Here is a 23,326-nt window from a genome sequence, read left to right on the forward strand (position 1 = left end):
TCTCCCCAATAGTCTCAAATGTTTGGGGTTATGATTTCCTATTGCTATTTCATTTTATACTTGATCCCATCTACTTCCTACATTTTAGGAATGACTAAAATTTCCTGATCTGCTTATGGTACCCTTTCTTGTTTTTCAATGGTATTTTATTTTTTCCATCAGGTTTGGGGAGGTATGATATCCCTGTGTACTCAGTAAGCTGTCTTGTTCAGGACGAGTGAAGGGTATTTTAACATTGCCCTGGAGTAACAGGGCATCGACTTGTAAGGCAGTGAAAAGGGTATTAGATGCCTTAGTGGAGATAAGAAACCTATCAAATGAACTTTAGAATTCATGCTGAGCTGGAGTCCTAATGATAGAAGTGTTAAAACAGAAAATTTGCACTTAAATTTGATAGTAAGGTTTTGTGAAATTTGCATGCAAAACACCCTACCCATAAGAACCATTGTTTCTCTAGTTCTCATCCCATTAACTTTTCTGGAGTGGCTCATCCATGCTGCTGGCAGAGCTTACCAATTAGCACTTCTCTGTATAACACTTCTCTCGAAGAGCACCCGCTGCATGAGGGTTGGAGGACATGTGTCCTTTCTAGAGGAGATCAATTCACTCTGCTTATTATGTGCAATAAATTACAAATGAAAATCTTAAATGATAAGACTTCATTACCCTAATGTTTCCACTTAGTCATCAGCATGGCCTGACCAATAATAGCAATACTGGGCAGAAAGCAGACATGGCCGTGGTCTTTCGGGGCAGCGAGGGTGACCTGGTACTGGCTTTCTGACCATTGGTCTGGGCCCACATACATCATGCCTTGGGTCAGGATTCGTCTTGGCACCTGAGCGCTGCACTGGGCAAGAGGCCCGGGCCAGAGGGAAGGGCAGGTAGGAGAGCTAAACTTGTGGTCAAGATAATAAAATACCAAAATACTTAATGAGAGCTGTTAGCCTAACCACCTCCTACTACAGATGGAAAAAAGTTCACAAAAGCTCATGATTTAGCCCAGTGTCAAACCGTCAGTGGGAGGGTGGCCTGGCATACTGTTCCTTTTAACACTGAGCACACCGAACTTGGTGGTAAATAAATTCTGAAGGACAATGACTTGAATTAATGACCCTTAGAAAATCCGAGAAGGGCTAGAACTGTGTTAACCCTGACAACCAACTCCTGTCCTTTTTCATTACCCAGCCCAATCTGATTTTCTTATGGAGAAGAGTGAGTACATGCAACAAATATTGAATAGCTACTGCCCAAATAAAAACATTTTCTGACAACTAGATGACTGCTTTCTCAAGCCTCTTTCCTCTGCAATACGTACTTTTTTGAAAACCGCATATCGGTATTGCAGGAGTAATTACAACTCTGAGCTGTGCTGTCTCATCCAATATTGATGCCAGTGCCTACTACACAGGCCCCTGAGTGTTGTTTTATGTAGAATTCGCGGAAATTGTGAAGTAAATATAGCCTGGAATAATGAAAATCACATTTATCCCAAATAGTTTCATTTTGTCCCACATTTCTACCTTCTTTACCAAATCTTTTTGCTCTCCATAAGTAAACCAGGCAGAGATTTGAAGGACATTGCTTTATTCCAAAGGTGATGAAATTGAGAGAGATTTTTACAGTCTGCTTTCACTTCCCCCCTCAGCTCCCTTCCTGGTAGAGATGCTAATACGAATTAGGGCGGCCGTAAGCTATTGGAGGAAGTAAAAAGGTGAAAGCTGTACACATTTCAGGGCATGTCTGGCATGTCTTGGCCTTTATCCCGTATGAGGCAGGGAGAAAACGAAGTGAAATTAAAGTGACAGATAAATTCAAGGAAGGACTGAAACTAAGGTGAAGATACTAATTGTGTTTCCCTTGGTTAACTCAAGCAGGCCCTTGTCTCCAAAACCAAATGGGTCGGTTTTGTCTTACTACCCTGTAGCGGTTGGAAACTGGTTTCCAATATTGTCCAAAATGTCACCTCTATTTTAAACATATTCTTTCTGGGAAAGAATCATTTCCTCGCATAAGATTAGGGAGACGAGGAATTGGGAGAAAGGTTTCATGTTGTACAGAAGTTTTCAACCACAGGAGAAGCAAAACCCCAGAGAGGCTGGAGAGCAGCGGGTGTGGTAAATTGCTGAAGCCAAGCCAAGCTGCCCCAGAAAGTACACCACGTCATGGTGCACGTTTGCCTGGACCAGGTCCTGCCCAGAGAATTTCAGTCCTTCTCATTCATTAAGAAATACCCGAACCCAGTGCATCTAGAGGGAGGCCCACTGTCTGCAGAAGGTTTCCAGAGGAGAGCTAGACCAATTGGATGGTCTCCAGACCAACCCTGGCCAAAGCCCCAGGCCAAGGAGAGCTGGGCAAGTCCACATCGTCTGCTCAAAGCTGGCCCAGTGTTCAGGTCTTGAACATCAGAAAGCCCCCAAATGCAGTCCCCGATGGGCTTCTCTTTATTACTGATCCTTGGGTTAACTCAAACCACACTCGCTCACCCTTTTGCAGCTCAGCCATAGCAAAGGTTGTTGCCGTGCTTCCACCCCTCTGCTCCTCAGTGGTACAGACAGGGGTCCGGTGGTGACCTCCAAATACCAGCTGCCCGGTGCCTGGCCCTGGGCCAAATTCAATGCTCACTGCAAACAGGTAGATCCCACGCTCAGGGGCTCGGAAGTAGCCATCTTCAGGGAAGTAGCTGCTGCCAATGTTGATGTAAGTAGAGTTGAACTTCACTGTCTGCAGAGTAGATGTCCCTTCTGAAAAGCTGGCGTAGAAGGCCACAGGGGAGCCTGGAACACAGGAGGAAAGTGCTCAGTGAATCAGTTCCTCACTCCCTTGGAGGGGAAATTCAACCCCGAGACCGCCTTCTTCACCTTATTAATGTGAGAAATGGGTCATTATTGCTAAATAACCTATGTATTCCCAATAGCAATGTATCTCACAGTGGGAGCTAACAGGCCAATTCTTAGTATTTCACTAGTTTGAGAGAAAGGAAAACACAAGTCTGTTGTCTCTACTGGTGTATGTTTTTTTAAAAGCACTTTCTTGTTTAATCTCTTTTCCTTCCAAAATCCTTGAGACATAAGTAGATCTGACTGAGGAAACTTCAAGTTTTGAGGGCTTAACTGGTCCAAGACTAAGTGGCTTGTCAATGGCAGGCTGGGACAGCAACTCAGGTCTCTGACTTCCAAACTACTGCCACCTGCTAGGGATCTTGAGATACTCAAGGGAAAGAGAGAAAATACACTGATCCTCAAGCTAACAATGCTAACACTGAGATAATGAAGGAACAGTGAGGAGTGGTTCCTGCTGGATGTTTGGCACAGGACCTTAGAGAGAGAAGGAAACAGCAAGGTGGGACCAGGGAAGAAAAGCCTTTTCAAACCGGTCATCTTAATATTTTCAAAATGTTGCACAGAGCCCTGGAGTTACAGATGGAGAAACAGGCCCAGAAAGGGAAAGCTTGCTCCAGATGACACTGATAAATTACCAAAATGGGAGCTGTCTTTGGATGTCCTTATTTCTGGTGCTCTTCCCACTTGAAGAAGCACTTTCGGCAGATAAGTAAGACAGAGCACAGGCATGGAGTCAGAGGAAGCCCTCTGTGTAGAGGGTGAGGGTACAGTGAGGAAGGAGTGGCTGGGCTGCCTGGCCAAGATGCTCAGGCAGGGACAGGAATAGGAGATGGAACAGGAAGGGTGAGTCCCACTGGGGTTCCAACCAGGACAAAGACCTTGGCACTGTTGAGATCACACTTCTTGTGCTCCCTCAACACGTGGGTACACGTGCTCACTCTCCTCCCTCTCTCTCCATTTCCCCCTCTCCCTCCCTCTGTTGAGAAGAAGCTTCCCGTTTCTCAGGAGATGATACCAAGACCTAAAGGAGGAACAATTTGCATAGCAGTTAGTGACTTAGGTCCCAGAACTAGCTATTTGGCTCCCAGTCCAGCAATATCCTTGTGGATGACAAAATTTTGCTCTATTCTAGTTCTGGGAGATTTTCTGAGAATTAGAGTTCAGAATAGCGTTCCCATTTGTGTAAGATCGTGTCACATTCAAAGGCCCGCCGCTGGCCCTGCAGTTCCCCCAACACCCAGGAGGTGGGGCGCTCGCCCAGCTGAAGGAAGGCCGGCCTAGGGGCGCCCTCTTCCGGTGCTTGGTCCCCCTGCACCCGTTCGAGCCAGCCTGACTGTGGTTTGCACTTGAGCTGTAGAGAGAACCCCCACCCAGCCATTGGGCCCAACGTGCTCTCAAAAGGAAGAGTCCTTATTTGCTAGCAGGCAAACTGAAAATGGGCTTCTCCGCAGGGCATAAATTCAAGCCCTATGGCTTGCCTGCAAGACAAATAAGGGGAATTTTTAATTTTAAGGAAAAAATATTTTTGAAATAAAATATTGTAGTGGTGAACTCAGATTCCTAAACCATCAGGCAATTGGGGCCTTGCAGCACTCCCAAGTGGAAAATATATCAAAGAGTGAACTCAACCTCAGCGCTGAAAATGCTGGGGAAACGAGAAAACATTGACTGGTTTCTCCTAAATGTTAAGCCTTGTGCTAGGCATTTGGTAAATGCATCTGTTCATCTTCATAACAACCCTTTGATGTAGATGGGATTCTCCCATTTTATGGAGGGAGAAACTGAGACAAGTGGTGCTAGAGACTATGCTCTGTTCACTGCCCCCCGGGAGACACAGGGGCCATAATGGAGGGTTAGTGGGAGCAGGGCCGGCTTGGGGTGGCACCTTCAGTAAGGATGTCCCACATGCCAGGCTACAGCGGGGTATAGACAGCCCACATGGTGGCCTTGTATCTAGCCCCATGTCAAGAAGGTGGCCATAACCCCACGGCCAGCCTCTGGCAGGGGAAAGTCACTTGAAGCACAGAGCCTAGTGGGCCCCTTCCCAGGGCCACACTTGGGGAGGGGATGGGAAGGCTGGCTGCACATCGCTTCAGCCTCAGAACCAGCTTCCCAGGTCCAGGTCCCCAGGGCTCTGCAGGGACCAGCCACAGAGGGCCTTTCCCAGGGGAAGAGCCAGCGCCTTAGAGACAGCTGGCCTGGTTCAGGGCTCCTCCGGGTCTCTCACCAGCTGTGCGAGCAGGATTCTTCCCCTGCCAGAGTCTCACTTTCAGTGAGATGGCAGTGATACTGCATTGTGGGGCTGCTATGATGAGGTCAGCATGGCAAAGCCCAAAAGGAGCGTTGCAGGGCACCTGGGGCCAGGCAGAAAGATGGGTCAACTGTTAGCAGAATGAGCACCGTTCAGGATTCACCTTTTGTGGGGTGCTGCTACCGGTTAAAGAGCCATGGGGGTGTGAAGTGGGGTGGGTGAGGAGCTGAGGCGGAGGGATTTGAGGCGTGGCACGGGAGAAAAGGATGCATTCCTCTCCCGACTACATCTATAGTCAGAGTGGCAGGCAGCCAGCCATGTAGATATGAGCCTCACAGGTTTACATGGAGGGGCTCAGCCTGCTCACTGAGGGCTGCTCCTCGTGATTCCTACCTCCTTATACTCAGGGAACTTAAGAAGTCCCTTGCCCTGAACGGCAGGTGGAACAAGGGCCAGGCCAGGCCTAAGGAGCCGTGACCACCATCCTGTTCTTTCATCTCCGCCACCTCAGAGGCAGAAGCGCCGCTTGCAGACAGCCCTGTCTTCCTAGACTCAGCCAGTCTCTCTGGGCCAGGAACTCACCTGCCTTGTGCGGCTCTGCTCCAAGGGCACCCAGCACTGGCCCTTTGACATGGACATCCGCCAAAGGCTCCACTTGCTTCTTGTCCCTCCTCCGGAGAGCTGCCAGATCTTTCTGCTGCTTCTTCCCTTTCCTGCTCAGCATGGCCTGGAGTTTCCCGAGGTCCAGGCTGACGTTGGCTGCCACAAGCGCTTGGAAGTTTCCAAAGAGGCTGTGGAAGAGCTGCTGGTGCTGCTCCAGGCGGCGCTGGGTGGTGGAGAGCGCCCCTTGGAGGTCCTCCAGAGAGCCGTTGAGGGCGGCCCCGGACGTCTCACAGCACTGCCCCAGACGCTTCATGGCGGAGCCCAAGCGCTGGAGCTCCTGCGCCATCCGCCCCGGCTCCGTCTCACTGGCCGCGTCTGGCGCCGCGTCGTGGCTGGGCTCCAGGTGCTCGGGGCCCTGCCTGCCACCCGCTGCCGCCTGCTCCAGGGCCGTCACCCTGGCAGCCAACGCAGCCCAGCCAAGTGCCTGCTCATGCAGCCCACTGGCTGCGTCCTGCAGCCCCGTGCGGATCTGTTCGTAGCGCAGGGGCAGCGGGCCAGGTGCCTCCTCGGACATCTCCTCCATCACCTCCTCCCCAAAGAGGGCGCCCAGCACGGCCTCGTGCCGCAGCGCGTCCTCCAGCAGCGCCGCGAAGGAGCTGTGCAGCTTGCTGACCTCATGGCGGAGCTCGCCTTCAGAGGCCCTCAGCGCCACCGCCTCGCCACTCAGAGCCTGAAGCTGGCTCCGCAGCCGTGCTCTGTCGGCGCGCGCCCTGTCGCCTTCCGCCTGCTGTGCCTCCACCTCCAGCGACAGGGCGGCCACCGTGCGGCTCAGGGCCTGCAGGGAGGAGCCGTCCCGCTGGTGCCGCTCGTCCAGGCTTACCTGGGCCTCCTCCAGGGCACGCGTGGTGTCCCTCTGGCCTTCTCGGATGATATCCAGATCAAAGTAAAGCTTCTGGCAGTTGCAATCCTTGACGTACTTGATGAGGTCGGCGTGGCCACCCTGCAGGTGCTGGAGGGTGAGGTTAAGTTCCAGGAGCTGCCTCTCAATCTCCTCTTTGTTCTCCTCCATGATCAGCGACTTCTCCATCAGGATCACACGCAGCTCACGCAGTGCTGTGTGGTTCACCTGCAGCTCTTCTACCTGCCGCTCCACCTTGCTGATCTGATCGAAGGTCTCATCAGATTCGGAATACAGTTCCTTGATCTCATCCACATGCCTGGCCAGAGTTGCCCTCATGTCTGCCAGGGTGCTCTGGAACTCATCTTCCCTGCGGCTGGTGGCCAGGTGGAGAGCAGAGAGGTTCCTCTGCAGCTGGCTCAGCCTGGCCTGCAGGCTCTCTGGCTCTGGCCTTGCCGCAGCCCCTGCTACTGCGGCCACCACGCTGCCATTGGACCCCAGATGCTCCTGGGCCTTAAGGATCCTCTTCAACTTGGTGTCCACATTGGCCTGGACCTCAGAGAGGGATTGGTGCAGGGAGAGCTGCTGGGCGTGCAGGCGGTCTTCCGTGTCCTGCTGCAGCTGACCTATCTTCTGGGTGTTCTCCTGGACCTTGGTCTCAAATTTGGCACCAAGCTCCCGGACATCAGCCCTGGGTACTGCACTCTCCTGAAGCATCTTGATGGCCTGTCGGTTGGTCTCCACATCAAGAGATAGGTTTCTTATGGCCTGGGAGAGGCTGTGCAGGCTTTGGTTTAAGCTACTCCAGATGGAGTTAAAATGCAGCACTTGCTCCAAGGGTCTGCCAGGAAACTCTGCAATAGATGCACGTTTTGACCAAGCCCTGCTGGAGCAGACACCCTCCCCACGCAGGGCCTATAGAAGGGGGTCCTCTGAGGTTGGGGCCTTCCTGCCTCCCCTCCCACTCATCCCCTTGGATGTGATCAGGTTCTTCCTCAGCCCATGAGCCTGCCACTCACCAGGCTCCGTCTGATTTGCCTCAGTCATTGCAGCTGTGAGGTTGCTTGCCGGGGCCTTCCATAGGCCGGGGAGGCCGTCTGCCATGTGGTGAATGTCATTCTGGAGATCTCCCAGCAGGTGTTCCTGCTGCACCACAAGGTTGCTGGTCTCTGCAACTGGGTGGCCTAAAGATACATGAGAAATAAAGGTTGAGGGCTAACTCTCCACAGGTCTGAGAAGATCATAAGATACAGAGATTTCAGGGTTGAGAGCAGAGAGAGAGGTGTATATTGATGTCCTTTGAGCAGGAGCTTAGAAGCTCTTAGCCCCAGATGAGCAAATACGTGGTAAATGAGCCCACACCTTGCCACCCATGTCCACAGCAGACATGACTAATCAATCATGGCACACTTTCCTCCTCAGTCACATGGACGTTACCTCTCAATATCATTCTAGACAGCCCTTCTCAATAGATAGCAGTTCACCACATGGTAAAACTCGTTTGCCACCCCAACCTTGGCCCAGCCTTGAAAGGCCCCACAAGTGGGATCTCTTGGTGGTTTCTGTCTGCTGACTCAAGAACAGGGACAGCGTGCCTTCCTGGCTGTTGGGGGGCAGGGCTGTTGGAAGGCTTCTTCCAGGCCACAGGAGCTTGTACAGTTCAGGGGGCAAGGCAGGTGTCAGATAAAACTGTCCTTCCCAGAAAATGGGGTAAAGAAAAGGGTGCATGTGCTTCGCCAGCAGGCAGGTCACTGAGGGCCCTGTGAACCTGGCCTCCTTGGTGTGGGATGGGGTGATGCAGGGCCACAGAGGGGCCTCTGTTGATTCTGGGGGCAGTTTTCCTGAAATGGGACCACCCTATCAGAGGAGAAAGGGCTTGGGCACATGGGTTCTTTCTGCCTGCCTGCCCCTCCTGCCCCTTGCACGAAAGCAACATACCGGGTTCAAAGCCAACTTCTCCACCCCAAGGCTCCTGGAGGCCATGACCCGGGTCTGCAGGCTCAGGGATCACAGTGGGATCTGAAGAGAGGAGACATCAGACGTTGACCCCAAGAGGTCAGAGGAGTGCATGGCCTCTGGGGTCAGAAGTTGAGGCGGGAGGAGGCCACAGGGAGCCCTACCGTGGTGCTGGCAGTCAGAGCCAGCAAAGCCCGGGCAGCACCTCCAGGCCACGGAGGCCAGCACCTTCTGCTTGACCTGGTACACCGGCTTGTGGGCCATGCGGTACCTGGAGGAAGAGAGCCAGCTCAGCGACCCCGGGATGAGCCAAGGAAGGAACTGGATTGATGGCCTACCCCGTCCTGCCCCCACTCACATGATTTTGACGTTCTGGCAGTCTGGAGCCCCCTGTAGACATGGCTGCTGTGAGTGGACGAGGAATTTCTCTGTTTTGCAAGCTGCTACAAAGGTGACCAGCCTGGATATCTGGTAGGGGCACCAGTTACTGGAAAAATCAAGCCAGAGGAGAGGGCTGCTGAGCCATGCCCAGGCACCCCACAACCCTTCCTAAAGGACAAAGAGGGTTTCAGGACAGATGCCCCACCCCACCTCCCTGCCCCACCCATGCCAGGAATTCTGGAATCCATTAGCCTGAGAAGGGAGTGTTCTGCATTATTCATCCCTCAGCTCCAGAGCAAGAGCTCCACAAACCATGCCTGCAAGGGCATCTATTTCTCTGTTTTCCAGAATACCTCTCCAGGGACAGCACAAAGGGGCTGAGGAGCCCCCCAAAAGGCACACAGCACAATTACCCACAGAGGCAGGAAGGGCTCTCACTGTTTCTCTTGGTGCTAGGGAGGCAGCGTAGTGCCACTGGGCCTGGAGAGTCCTGGATTTGAATCCCTCACACTTTCTGGCTGTGTGAGCTGGAGGGACGTACTTAGGGAGTTTCCATGCTCCATCTCTCCAGTGGAGATTGTGATACCCTCCTCCAGGAGGATGGCTCCTTACAAGTGCTTAATAGACACTGCAGCGCTGACCCGGCAGCCTCCCCCTTCACCTCTCACATCTTTCTTCACCAGAGACCCAGCAGGGAGGGCACCTGCTCCCTGGTCATGCTGCATTATGGCCATTATGGAAATGGACTTTCAAAGAGTTGTAGGCAAAGGCAGCTGGGCCGAGCAGTCCCTTCTCTGGGAAAGGTCACCCACACCGAGGTCCTACAGGGTGGTTTGGGGGTAGTGCTCAGCATCCTGGATACCGGGAGATAGCCCCCCCTTCTGTGTCCCTTGCAGGTCCAGAACTGCGGATTCAGCCTGAGCTCCCGGACCCAGTGGCAGGCTTGATGGGCTCAGTAGAAGCCCTTCCCTGGCAGTCAGCTCCCAGAGCAGAGCTCTCCAGAGTTGCAAGTGACAATGACTTCCACGGTTCAGTTCAGCTCAGCAGCTCTTGGGCACCAGGTGCTGGGCTCAAGCTCAGCAGCACCCCGTGCACATAGGAAAGTGCAGCCCTTCCCTTCAGGGTCGCAAGGCAATCTCAGATGGTGTGACAGCTGCTAGGACCTGGGGAGACTTTCAGGATGAGGTGAAAATTGCGCTGTGTGAAGCACCAGGAGCTGTGACAGAGGTATGTGGCCCCACAGAGGCTCAGAGGGTGGGGGCTGCAGAGGAGAGGCTGCAAAGGTAAGAAGCCAGACCATGGAGGCCTTGAGTGCCAGCTGAGGCACGGACTTGAAGGCATGGGAAGTCACGGAGGGGTCTAAGCAGGGAAGTGATATCAATAAGCCACCCTTTCCTGTTCGTGGGTGCAGCAGGGAAGGAGGGAGCGAGATATAGATGGTTGTGCCAGGATTCTAGGTCAGAGATGCTTACACTGGATGATGGTGGTTGACATGGAGAGAAATGGCCACAGTTATGAGCTATTAGGAAGCAATGTTCAGGGGCATTGGAGATGCAGCGGCTTTGGGGCTGGGCTTTTACTTCTCTGGGTCTGATCTCTGTTGTGGGTCATCAGGCACCCTCACACAAGGATGTTACTGAGGAGGGTGGGAAAGGATTGGCATGAGCTGAGTGACCATATCTATTTTGAGTGCAGAGACCCTCCCTGCCCAGCCTGCTTTCCCAGTCGGTTCCCAGAAGTCTGGCAGCCAGCCTTTATCCTCTTGGCAGCAGGCTGAAAAAGCTTGTTAGGATGACCCTGCTCAAGAGGAAAGCCCTACAGACACTGTCATCACAGTTTCCACCAATGAAACAGTCCCGCAGAGCAACCTATAACAAAACAGATCAGAAAGCCCTATTCATACACCCAGCTTCCAATCAGCTTCTCAGTCTCTACTCTTGAGTGGCAGACATCCAAGGATGACCCCTAAGGAAACTCTCTCTTATAAAAGAGGGAAGTCAAAATGAGCAACTGGAAAAAATCAACTTGGAGAAATCCAAGACTGAGGAGGGCGAAGACACCTTACCCTAAATCTGCATTAATATTCCCAGAATGTGACAAAGACACAGAAAACTAAGCAAAAGAGAAAAAGAAGACAATTGTTTCCTCCAGGGAAAACCAAAAGTACACATGGGGGGATAAAACAATTCATAGTTTTTTTTCAAGTCTCATCTCTAAGTAGCATACATAGTCATATCAATGTAAATACTCAAAATGACAATATGGGAGAACGATGGATAGGAAGTGTGTGCACGTGTGTGTGTACATGCATGCATGCTCATACACACATATGCATGCATGTGGAGTTGGGGTACGGAGTAGGAATGAGGGCTGAATCATAGGTAATACTACTTCCCAAGATGCAGCCATAGAAGCGTGTTATTAGAGATAGAGAGGCAAATGCCAAAGAGCTCCCTATAGGTTTGTTAAGTCATTGCCTTTGGGGACCAGAGGGGCCTGAGCTTCTGATTGTCTCAACAAACATTGTTGAAGGTTTGACTCTACCCCCAAAGAGTCAGCAAAGTTTTTCTGTAAAGGGACAGATAGCAAATATTCTACACACAATCAACTACATGATTTGTAGGGTCCAGTACAAAATGAAAATGCGAGTCAACAACAGAGATTAAACCAAAGTGGGGCTCTTCTGCGTGTCGTGCGCTGTGTGGACTGCTCAGGTCACATGCCCATGAGGCGGGGAACGTTCACTCAACTCCGAAACAGTAGACTATAAAGGCGCTGGGCCCAGAGGTCAGCCTGCACAGACTGTTCCAAGGACCAGAAACTTCAGCCCCCACCCAACCCCCACCCTGATCCCCATGGAAATTCCTGAAACATGGGCTCAGCCCTAGGGACAGGGTTTCTCTGAACCAGTGGTTCTCAACTGGGGAGAGGGACCTTCTCCCCAGGTGTATCTGGCAATCTCTGGAGATATTTATGGTTGTCACAACTGAGAGGGTAGGGGTACTACTGGCATCTGGTGGGTGGAGACCGAGGACTCTGCTCAGTACCCTACAATGCACACTGCACAGCCCTGCACCCCCACAACAAAGAAGCAGCCAGTCTCAAATGTCAGTGGGTTTAAGGTTGAGAAACACCCGCTCAAAACAAAGTGTACTCCTTGCACACCCTCTGAACTGCTCCAAAGGGTCCAGAAGACCTGGGCCCTGGGCGTGCTGGGTCTGGTCCAGCATGCCAGGGAGTGACCGGGACTTTCCACCTCGAGATCCTGGAACTGGAATCAATGCTGCCCACCCTTCCTGCCCAGGAACTTTTTCTCCTGACCAGCCCGAATCTCAGGCTCCAGCAATCGCTATTCTCCCTGCCCACACTGCCCCCCCCCTTGGCAGCACTATACCCTTGGCACAGTACAGGCTGCTGGCCCAGAAGCCCTGGGAACATTCCTGACCTTTGCTTTGGTTTCCTCCAGCTCTTGGCAGCTTCTTGCTGGCCTTCTGAGCCCGTGCGCCCAGCCCAACTCGCTGAGACTCCCCATTTTTCTCACTGCCTCCTGGTCTCCGGCCTGCACCCTCTTTGTGCTTTCATCTCACAATGGTGTATTGAGGCAGGCGCCAGCCTAGAAATGAGTGTGGGGGTCCTCCAGCTGCGCTTGGGCCTGCCCTGGGCTTGTGACATGGCCCCGACCTGATACCAAGCCCCAGGCAGGGGAGAGACGGCTGAACCCCTTGGAGCTTCTAATGGGAGCTAGGAGACTGGAGCTCTCCTGCCCACCCCTCCCTGGACTCAGGGTGACCTTGAGCAAGGCTCGAGTATGCTCAGGCGCACGCATGCGCGCGCACACACACACACACACACACACACACACACACACACACAGTGAGTCCTGGAGAGGTACAGAAGATTCCCACTTCCAGCCCCTCCCAGGGTGCAGAGGGAGGGGCTATAGCAAAGGCAGAGAGTCTCTCACAGGGAAAAGGCTGTTAGCTGGGGCCTCCTGAGTTATGGAGGTGCTGCTGCCATGACCCCCTGGGACGCTTAAGTGCCTCTTAACTAGCCAGTGAAACCCACCTCCAGCTGCCCCTGAGGTCTTCCCGGGGAAGGATGGCGTGTTCTCAGGCATCCTTGCTCTTTGAGGCTCTGAATGCAGCCAGGAATGTGACAACTCAAGGAGTGAATTTTGCAGGGCTTTGTCTCTGAGCCAGAATGGCGGCCATAGCAGAGGAGCCTGAGGCCCACTCAGCATCCAGCCCAGAGCCCAGGTTCCCTGAGTGAGACTTCTGCCAGTGGGGTTTCCCTGTTTGTGCCCAGGGCCCTGTGCCGCATACAGCAGGAACGGGTGTAGGAGGTAAGCTGAGGGCGTGGGCTTGTGTGATGTGACCCACAGCAATGTGCGTGACTCCTCTGGACCCCAGCTACAAAAATCACAAATGCTCCTTGAGCTGGGTCAGGAGAAGCTGATGCTGGCGACTTGGGTCCAGCTGGGAGGGTGGAAGCAACATCTCCACCTACACTCCCACCTGTCTTGGGGAGACAAAACAGAAGCCCAGCAGATGTAGTCTTTGGCTCTGACCTCTCCCTCCCACCCCAAGCCTCACAACATGTAAAGTGGAGAGAATAGTGGTGATCTCAGCACTATCACGACAATGTGGACACGGGGCTTAGCTCGGTCCCCTCCGCAGGCTCAGTGCTGTGTCTGAAGAGTCCACACTCTAAACTGACTCCCTCCCCACCCCCACCTGGGAGCACAAAGCACCTCCTGCCCAATGGAGTCCAATAACCACATTGCTGGCTCACTGGGTCCTGCCCCTGAGGGTCTCTGGGGACCTAGGAAGCACTCAACCACACCCCTCCTCCACCCTGGAACCTGGCATAGGGCACCAGCTTGTTCTGTTCAACCTTCTCCTTGGAAAGGGTCTTACTTATCTGGGTCTGTGTCCTGAGGCCTGCCCAGGCTTCAGGCCCCAGAAACGGGTGTGAAAGGCAAATGAAGGACAGGAGGCCTGGCTCTGGCAATCAAGTGGCGGGTCCACCGGGCTTGTGGCTGATGGTGTTGATGCCCTGATTGAGTGCGGAGTGCCTGTTCCACCTCCCCTTCCCCTGTTGCAGGAGGGGGGCTGAAGCAGCGTTTCCTCTCTTGTCACAGGAGCACGGGAAGCAATCAGCCTGAGGAAGCCAAGCAGCGTTTCCTTCCTTTCTCATCAGTCCCTCTGGAGGCCTTGAAAACCTGCGCTTGGCCAATGGGGACTGAAACTTCCGGGTTGTGGTGCGGAGACACAGTGGGCCTGCTGGGACCCCCTGGGTACCCCTGGGACCAGGGCTTGGGATGCCTGCCTGGGCATTCCTGGGCCAAGGTACCTTTGTGTACACCTGCACACGCTCTGTACACACCACGGCCACCTAGATAATGGCTGAGTGACCCCTGCAGGGAAGTCCACAAGCAGTCCAGAGGCCCACCCTCCCTGGGGCTAAGAAAATGCAGTCCTTCCCCACAGCTGAGAGGGTGGGGAGAAAGAGGACTGTCTCCCACTTTCTTCCCATTCACTGGGGCCCTTTATCCTTTCTTTCATGAAAGGGGGCAGGAGGCCCAGAGACAGAAGCGTGGAGCTAATGGCTGAGGGGAGGGAAGGCGTGGTGCTTGGCCCTGAAATCAGTGTGTCTGGTTCCCCACCAGAGTCACCGGTGCCTCCCAGCCCTGAGCAGAACTGAGGGCAGGCAAGAATGGGGTCTCTCTAGGTCCATCTTGGGGCCACTCCTCCCTCACTGAGGGGCGGTGTGCACCCGCTTACTCTCACCTTCCTGCTTCTCCCTAGTCAAATCCACGTTCAGAAAGTGTCCAACAAACACATTCACCTTGAAGCATCAGAGCTGTGTAGGAGACTGTCCCTGGCAGACGCGTTCTGTAAGCCAGCAAGATGGTGAGTCAATGACAGCCACGTGGGAGACTGGGTGGGTGTGAGTTGCCCCTTCTGAGGTTCCAAATCTGTACAGATGCCCTCCATCAAGTTGTGTGTGTGTGTAAGGGTGTGTGTGTGTGTGTGTGCGCGTGTGTGCGCGAGCGCGTGCTCGCGTTTGGCAGCAGGTGGGGAAATAGGCACACCTGGAGGCCAGGGCTGCCTCTGAGTCCTCCAGGGATCAGAACCTGAGCTCTGGAGTCAGACTCAGGTCCTGGTTCAGGCTCTCCTTAGCTGTGTGTCCTTGGGCCAGATGCTTAGCCTCTCTGAGCTGCAGACTCCTCTGTAACTAGGGCTGTTGGGAGGATTAACTGAGATAACACTTGGCAAGGTGCTTGGCCTAATAAATGGCACCTGCTGCTGTGACTGTAGGGTACCCTGAGGAGGGAACTGTGGGCCTAGTGCCTTATCAGCAGCAGGATCCCTGGCCCTGGACAAATAGAACTCTGGAAAAAAGAGTCCTGTCCCAGTAGCAGGACCCTTCTGCCCATTCCCAGAGGGGCACTGAAGCAGAGCTCACTGGATACCCCACCTTTTTGTTCTGGAGGTGAAGCAGGGCACCATCTCCAATCACTGCTCATGCTCAGAGCCGGGCTGAGGACCCACACGTGTCCCCTAGGGCACTTGGAGTAAAATCCAGCCCACCCCCACCCCCCACCCCCCGCCAAATCTGTCCTCTGTGGCTTATGGGCCAGCCTCACCTCAGCTCAGCTTTCAGAATTGACTTACTTTGAAGAAGAGGAGCCACTGCCAGGCCACCTGGAAACTTCCGGAACCACAGCCCCTCAGCTCCCCATGTTGGGTGGTTGATGGCAAGAAGTGCTCCCACCCTGCCCAATTCCCAAGCCCATTTCCTGCCACAGGTCAGACAGATAATGTCCTGTGGTCCTCAGGCTGGGCCCTAGGGTGCCCCAGTCCAGGCTGGCTGGGCGTTCCTCTTGAATGGGAGCCTGGCACCTAGCACCTCATTCAGCCACTCAGCTGTACAGCGGATAGAAAATATTAGCCCATTTTACAGATGGGAACTGAGGTACAGAGAGCCCCTGCTCTGGCTGAGCTGGAATTCAGATCCTGCACCACAATGTCCCCCAAGGACCAGGCCCCTCCTTACCGTCCGATGGGGTCCCTGCCGATGTCCTCAGCTTCTGCCCTCCAGACCCCAGGCAGCCTGGGGCTGTGTGGATCAGAGAACCTGGCACTGGGGGCCTGGGCCCAGGCCCCCAGCACCCCCCAGCCTAGGGTTCTGAGCAGCAGTGTCAGGATCATGCTGCAGTGGACAGACAGCCTTTGCCAGTGATTCCACAAACTGCTTCAAGTTAAGTCTCAGAAGGAAAAGAAAGCACAGGGACAACAAAGAGAGGAAGTGGCCTGGGCCAGCCTACCCATTGCGTCTCATCCGGCCCCCTCACACATACCCCCACCCCTTGGCCCCCATAGAGGTAGCCAACAATCCAGCTGGTTCCTACGCCCTGAGAGGACTTGGGTCAGGACCTCGGGGTGCGGGGGACGCAGGAAATTGGCCCCACTGAATATGTCCCCATGGGAGTTAGGAGAAGAGCACGAGGGTTGAGGTAGTAGCTGGTCAATCTCAGTGAACCTGCTATCCATCCGTGCTGGTGGCCAGGAAGTAGGGGGCACTTCATGCCGGCTCAGTGCTTGTCATCTCTGGGCTGTGGGAACCGGCAGATGGGTGGAGGCTCAGAGGGAGAAGGGAGCTGTCTGAGGGCCACAGAGTGTGTAGCCAGAGGCCAGGGCTTAGGCGAGCCCTGGTGGGCCCCATCCTGGCCCCTCCATTTGGCCTCTCCACAGCTCCAGGATGGGCGCTCCACAGTGAGTGGCTGGGCAGCCCGTGCTGGTCTGGGAGGTTGGCCACTCTTGCCTGACAGGACTGCATGGCCCTGACCCCTACCCTACCTGGGACACTGGTAGCACAGGTTCCTCCCTTCTCTGACCTCTCTCTGCCCCAGATGTCACAGACACAGCAATCCCAGGCCTGACAGACCCTGGGCAGGCTGCCCCTGTGGGTGGGCAGGGCAGTGAATGAATGAGGGGCAGTGATGGATAAGGACGTGTGCAGACCTGCTGCCGGCCTCCTCCCTCCCCGGCCGCGCGCCCGCCCCGCCCCCAGGCTGGCTGGGCTCCCACAGGCCCGCCGCTGCATCATCAATATTTCATCGGCGTCAATAAGAGGCAGCAGTGGGGACAGCAGCTGCGGCAGCACTCGTGCCAGCTCCAGCCACAGCTTGCAGGGAGAGTCAGGCGTCCGTTCCTGCCACCGCCATGGACGTCTTCAAGAAGGGCTTCTCCATCGCCAAGGAGGGAGTGGTGGGCGCCGTGGAGAAGACCAAGCAGGGGGTGACGGAAGCGGCTGAGAAGACCAAGGAGGGTGTCATGTATGTGGGTGAGTTGGGCGGGGCAGGGCGGAACATCATGGGGCCAGAGCTTGGGATGCCCAGTTACTTTGGGTCTGACCTTTTCCCTCAGCCCCAGGGTGGCCTTTCGGGAGGGGAGGAGGACCTGGCTGCTGAGTCAGGGTCTCTGGGCCCTGTAGCGTCTCCACTCTCCTGCATACATCAGTGTCCATTTTGACCTCCTCAGGGCCCCAGGGGTCTCTGGGGCAGGACAGCAAGTGGGGTATTTGGCTCCGGGACACACCTGTTTATGCACACATGAATACACGCACCAACGCCCCCCATCACCCACAGGCCCCTTGACTCAGATAAGCCACACTGAGCCTGGGGCCCCCTTGGACCGAGCTGACAGATGCTCAGCAGCCAGGCCACAGGTCCCCACCCTACTCAGAGGGAAGGTGTGGGGCCGGAGAGATAAGACCAGACTCAGTCCCATGGCCAGTCAGTACCTCGTCCAGCCTCATTCTCCTTCAGTTTCCTCCAAAGAGGAGGTGAGCTGATGACTCAGCTCTCATCGGTGTTGTCCTGCTGCTGTTTCTGGGGCCACTCCCAGGCAGGATCCAGACCCCAGCTCAGGCCTGGTCTCTCTCATCCCCCCACCCCGTCCCATCCACTTCCCATCCATCCCCTTCCTCCAGACACAGCAGGAAGTGGCTTTTGAAGGGACTGCCGGTCTCCAGACACCACCCTCTCCCAATACCGACCCTGAAGCTTGCCCAGCTATTCTGTTGCCCTGACCACCCCCCTCCCAACACCAAAAGGAGTGGGCCTGGGTTGATGCCTCCATTTCCTCCCCAGGAGCCAAGACCAAGGAGGGTGTTGTGCAGAGCGTGACCTCAGGTGAGGAGCCCTGTGACCAGGGAACACGGAGGTGGGACCTCCAGGGACCTCTGCACCCTAGTACTAAAGGCCCAAGCCCAGGGTCCGCCTTACCCCCAAGCTGGGGTCCCAAGCTGCACATGGACCCAGACCCCTTAGAAGCTGACGCTAGACGCAGGGTTGATCAGGCCAATCGGTGTCAGAGCTCCCCTGGCATCAGAGAGGGGGCAGCCTGGGCTCTTGGGTAGGGCCAGAAGTGAAAGTGCCCTGGGAAGGGGCTGCTCAGGCCTGACTTGGGCAAGCCAGACACGGGTGGGGAGAGGTCAGGGCCAAGGCTAGCCAGAGTCCGCCCACAGTGGCTGAGAAAACCAAGGAGCAGGCCAGTGCGGTGAGTGAGGCCGTGGTCACCAGCGTCAACACCGTGGCCAGCAAGACCGTGGAGGAGGTGGAGAACATCGCGGTCACCTCAGGAGTGGTACACAAGGTGAGACCTGGTCCCCAGTCCTGGCTCGCAAACCAAGCCACCCTTTCCCTGGGCCCCAGAGAGGCCAGCTGCGGAGGAGGCACCATCACCCCATTGACATACAGGGAAATGAGACTCGGGGGCTGTACTGGTCTGTGCTCGGTGTTTTCATACCAATGCACTTAGAATCCTCAAAGCTATCCCTGTGAGAGGGCCAGTTTGGGGACCAACGGGAACATGAGGCTCAAAACCATGCCCTCTTGACGGTGCTCAGCACTCAGGAGGAGATACCATATTTGAGCAGTGAAGGCAGGGTCCTGTGGGCCCCACGTGGTGACAAGCAGCGTCCCTGGCAGTGGACACCAGGGAGTCACCACTCACCTGGTGTCTGGTCTCCATTCCCCCTTGTGGGCGGCTGCCTCCTCCCAGGAGTGGCAGGGAAGCAGCACCCCCTGGTGATGGGAAAACTGTGATGTTCTGACCCCGCCCTCCACCTGTGCCTCTGCCTTTGTGTGTGGTGTTGTGTGCGTGTGCCTGTGTGTGTGCCTGTGTGCTGCCCAGCAACAGAGAATACTGGAGCAATGGGCTCCTCCAGCCAGGAGGCCAGCCAGGTTAGCCATCCCTGCACTCCTCACAGAGCAGGCTCTGCTTGAAGCATTTTACATTTACGAGGATTTACTGATTTAATCAATACAAAATCCCATGAGACAGGGTGTGGGAGTGAGGCCCAGACAAATTAAGTGTTGTGCCCAAGGTCCCATGGCTGGTCTGTGTGAGCGTGCAAGTCCCAGGGCGGCCCGGGCTCCCAGCCGGAGCTCTGACAGGGAGCCGCTGTGTGAGTGTAAAGTCTCAGGGAGGGTGGGACCCACGTTGGGGCATTCCAGAGGAGCTGTCCCCAGCTCTATCTGAGGCTGTCCTCTGGGGAGCTCCCCTACCTGGAACAGGCTGCCCGGAGCACCCAGCACTCAGAATCCCTGCTCTGGCATTGGGTGGGTGGCAGGCGAGGGGGCTGGTCGCCCTGCCCCTGGCTCTGCGGGCAGCACCAAGGCGTCTGCTTGCAGGGCCAGCACAGGGTCTCCATGTCCTGGCAGAGGTAGCTGTTCTCTCCCAGTTCCCAGCTCTGCCCCTTCCTAGCTATATGACCTTGGGAAGCTACTCAACCATTTCCTCATCTTTAAAATGGGGATGGGGGTGACAGTATCTGCCTCACTGGGTTGTGTGATAGTGCAGGGACATGGTCTCCATGAAGCAGTTATGCCTGGCTTATGGTGAGCACCCAAGAAAGGGAGGTGACTATATCATCATCAGCAGCAGTGCCCCTGGGCAGGACCACATGCGCTCCAGGAGAGACCAGGCCCCTCCCTTTCCCACTCCCCAGCAAAAGAGGCCCTGGGGTGGACCCAGGCTGCTTAGGCACCTCTCTCTGACCTTAGAGGAGGGCTGATGAGCCCCTAGAGCCACCCCAGACCCTGTGGTGGGGTGGCTACCCCAAGGGAGACATTCCCTGGTGACACCCAAAGGCAGTCACGACTCACCCTCTAGCGAACTGTAGAAGGACGTACCTATATGTCTGACTGCTCACTGGCCTCACACCCCTGACTTGGGGCAGCAAGACTAGGCAGGCGGCCACCCACCCTTCACCTGGAGAGACTACCACAATGCTGGCTGACAGAGTTCAGTGACCTTTTATGCCCCAGGACACCCAGGGGCAGGATGGCCCTGTGGTAGCATGGAGGTGATCACTCAGTCTGGCCCTGCCCACTAGCTGTCATAAGACCAACCCCAGGCAGGCCTCCAGCAAGCATCCAGCCGGGGGTATAAGGGTAGGAGACAGGAGAGGGAGAGGACTGTATAAGCCCTGCTGGCCCCAACCCGACCAGCTTGAGCCTAGAGCCAGCCCATGCGGGAGGCAGGGAGAAGGAGAGGAGGCATGCACGCTAAGGGGATAGTGCTGGGCCTGGAGCAAGCCAGACCTGATCCCTACCAGCCCCATTGTTCTGAGCTCTGCGGCCTCAAGCTGGATTCCTGGCTTCCTTGGCCTCAGGGTCCCTGTGTGAACAGTGATGACACATTCCTTTCCCTAGGACTTTTTGCGGGCTCAGGAGGACAAGGGTGTGTGATCGTATGACTCAGGGACACTGAGGGTGGGGTCAGGCCTAGGTTATCAGGGCCAATGCCCACTGACGCCTACCCCACCTGGCTTCCTCATCGAGTCCCTGGGTGGCATCAGTTTGCAGAGGTGAAGCTGGGCTCCAGGGACTTGGTACCCCCAAAAGGCCTTGGCATCATCAGACAGAGCCCCCACTGTGGGCCTTACATGATGCTCTGTCACCCCCACAGTCAGTCTGGCCCTCACACCGCCCTCACCTCGACCCACCATGGACAGCGAGGTGATGAAGGCCTCTGTTCACCTTTGAGGCCAGAGTGGATGAGGCCCTGGTCGCCGGGCAGCTGGGGGTCTGTGCCCTCCACGTGGTCCCACATCCCTTTTGCTCCCCACAGGAGGAACTGAAGCAGAGTGCCCCCCCACAGGAGGATGAGGCAGCCAAAGTGGAAGAGGAAGCAGCCGAGGAGGTAGGAGCTAGGCTCCCGAGCTACACCAGGGCTCCTGGGGCAAGCCACCCTCTAGAGAATGTTCCAGAGAGGGACCCCATCCCTCAAAGACTCTCTGTGTCCCTCTTGGGGTCGCAGAGCCCTCAGGGGAGACTCCTGACCTAATGCAGCCCCGAGCCTAAGTGTGAGGTCTCCTCATGAATGACCACCTCAGGGAAGAGGGGCAAAGGTAACTTCTGTCCCCACCCCACTCAGGGTGGCCACTGAGGGGTGGGGACCGAGGGCTACCTGTGACGGTCACTGTCTCTCCTAGGCCAAGAGTGGAGGAGACTAAAGGACTACAATACCCTTCTGCCTGGACCTCATTCCCTCTTGGCACAGGAGTGCCTGGTCCTGGAGTGTGACCTTTGGGATCACCCACGCTTCCATACCACACCCAGCCACCACATGCCTGTCCTCTTGTGCTACCACCATTTCCATCTCTCTCCCTTGACCCCTCCCATCCTCTAGTCCTTCTGACCCCTCAGCTGCTGTGAATTTTTTTATTTTAATAATTTCAAATAAAACTCAAGGTCATACTGGCACCTGCTTCTGCTGTATATTGCCTCACTCATGAGGAAGCCCCCTGGGCCCTGCTGGGAACAAAGTTGAGCCAGCCTGTTGATGGGTCAGGGAAGACTATCTGGGACCAGGTGCCCTACAGAGATACCCTGGGCATTGCTGGAACCTGCTGTGAGTAGGCACTGCCTTCAGGGAACTCCTCCCACCCCCAACCCATCCATCATTGCCTTCTAATGTGGAGGAGGTGGTCCTGCTTTGGGCTCCCAGGACAACCTCCAGGTCAGGTGGTCCTTGAGAGCACAACAGATGCCTGCAAGTTTGAGCTGTAGCTTACCCTCCAGGCAGGGGCCCATGACAACAAGAGGTGAGGAAGGGCCTCCTGAGCCATCCCTTTGTCGTGTCCCTGTCTGTGGCTCCAGTGTTCTGCAGACAAAGGGAGACCTAACACCCCTCCCCAGAGCAGATGGTATCTTTCAAAATTGTGAAGTCAAAATCCATAGCCAGGATCCATAGCCATCCATAGCCATCCTCTTCCTCCTCCTCTGCCAGCTGGCCCCACCCAGCGTCAAGCTCCCACCAGGTTGGAGCTGGGCTCTCCCTTCCTTCACCAAGGAGTCTGTCAAGTATCATTAGAAAACACAGCAGCTGAGATGCAGGAGAATAATCCTCTACCTTGAGAGAAAAATAGTAAAAAACGAGTATGTATTGAACTCCTCCCAGGTGTCAGACAGTACTGAGTGCTTTACCTCATTTAATCCTCGGAACAAATAGTTATTCCGATGTTTCACTGAGAATGAACTGAGGAACAGAGAGCTTAAACATCTTGCCTAAGGGCAAGGAGCTAGGAAGCTCGGGACTGGGCAGAAGCCCAGGTGGCCTGGCTCCAGCGCCACCCAGGTGACTCCATAAAAAAAACAAAATTCAACCAAGTAGATTTGAACATATAATTGGCTTTAGCAAACAATTCATGAATCGAACAGCATTCATCTAGCAACTAGCAGGGAGCACCACGGGGCTATACAAAATGGAAGATTTTTATAGGAAAAAAGGTAGGGCCAGGGAGCAGTTGACAAAAGAAAAGAAAGGATTGTTTGGGGGCAGGGACATCTTTTCTTTGGGTGAAGACAATGGAAGAAGGAGCATGGAAGGGGTTTTATCACGCAGATTGCCTCCTTTCTATATAGGGGGACAGAGAGAGCCCACATGACAGATCACCTTACTGGTACTTGACCAGAAAATTCTATACTGATTGATTAAGATTATGTTTCTGGGAGAGGTTGAAACTACAATAGATCAGGTATTAAATCTGGGTTTGGCATCATGAGCTTTTAGCACCAGGGATGCCATTTTTTGCCTGTGGTTTTCTCTTAGCAACTCCCATGCTCTGCTAAGGCTGGCCTGACCGCATGGGCTCCAGTGAGCTTATGGTAGATTCTGCCACACCCCAGATTTCAAAACATCCTGGGATCGGGCTGGTCAGTGTCCTACACAAAGGGCTGTTGGCATCACACCCGGGAGGCTTGTTCAGAAGTGACTGAGCATGGTTCCTTCCCTTTTGATACCCGGACAGATTGGGCTCAGAACCTCTAAGTGACTCGCCCGAGGCCTCCAGCCCTGGATGTTGGAGCCAGAGTCCACA

At 54.9% G+C, this 23,326-nt stretch overlaps 2 protein-coding genes across 5 annotated transcripts in view; one reads left to right on the plus strand and one right to left on the minus strand.

The window, feature by feature from the left end:
* Positions 1–754: 754 nt before the first annotated feature.
* The window catches only part of MMRN2 (multimerin 2), a 29,030-nt gene continuing 6,458 nt past the window's right edge, over positions 755–23,326 (minus strand). Inside the window, exons 1-8 of one of the 4 annotated variants that reach the window (XM_081075030.1) lie at positions 15,992–16,172; positions 14,722–14,826; positions 8,910–9,038; positions 8,716–8,822; positions 8,534–8,614; positions 7,615–7,779; positions 5,677–7,449; positions 755–2,777 (exon numbers count right to left, since the gene is read on the minus strand). In XM_081075030.1, coding sequence (XP_080931156.1) covers positions 2,392–2,777; positions 5,677–7,449; positions 7,615–7,779; positions 8,534–8,614; positions 8,716–8,822; positions 8,910–8,911 — 2,514 coding nt within the window. In that variant the 5' untranslated portion in view covers positions 8,912–9,038; positions 14,722–14,826; positions 15,992–16,172 and the 3' untranslated portion in view covers positions 755–2,391. Of the gene's footprint in view, positions 2,778–5,676; positions 7,450–7,614; positions 7,780–8,533; positions 8,615–8,715; positions 8,823–8,909; positions 9,039–14,721; positions 14,827–15,991; positions 16,217–23,326 lie in introns of those variants that run through there. The other 3 variants (XM_081075027.1, XM_081075029.1, XM_081075028.1) reach the window with 3 other exon arrangements.
* Positions 17,038–21,710, plus strand: SNCG (synuclein gamma). Its single transcript, XM_081073447.1, has 5 exons — positions 17,038–17,281; positions 18,090–18,131; positions 18,467–18,594; positions 21,076–21,147; positions 21,440–21,710. The coding sequence occupies exons 1-5, from the start codon at positions 17,161–17,163 to the stop codon at positions 21,458–21,460; spliced, it is 384 nt and encodes a 127-aa protein (XP_080929573.1). The 5' UTR covers positions 17,038–17,160; the 3' UTR covers positions 21,461–21,710.

Source organism: Rhinolophus hipposideros (assembly GCF_964194185.1).
Source record: "Rhinolophus hipposideros genome assembly, chromosome: 15".
In the NCBI taxonomy this organism is placed as follows: Eukaryota; Metazoa; Chordata; class Mammalia; order Chiroptera; family Rhinolophidae; genus Rhinolophus; species Rhinolophus hipposideros.

Excerpts from the sequence above, each read along its gene's own strand:
- SNCG (XM_081073447.1), top strand. The coding sequence starts at position 17,161 with ATGGACGTCTTCAAGAAGGGCTTCTCCATCGCCAAGGAGGGAGTGGTG. Across the intron at positions 18,595-21,075 it reads CCTCAGGAGTGGTACACAAG|GAGGAACTGAAGCAGAGTGC; the intron begins GTGAGACCTGGT and ends TGCTCCCCACAG. Across the intron at positions 21,148-21,439 it reads AAGAGGAAGCAGCCGAGGAG|GCCAAGAGTGGAGGAGACTA; the intron begins GTAGGAGCTAGG and ends TGTCTCTCCTAG.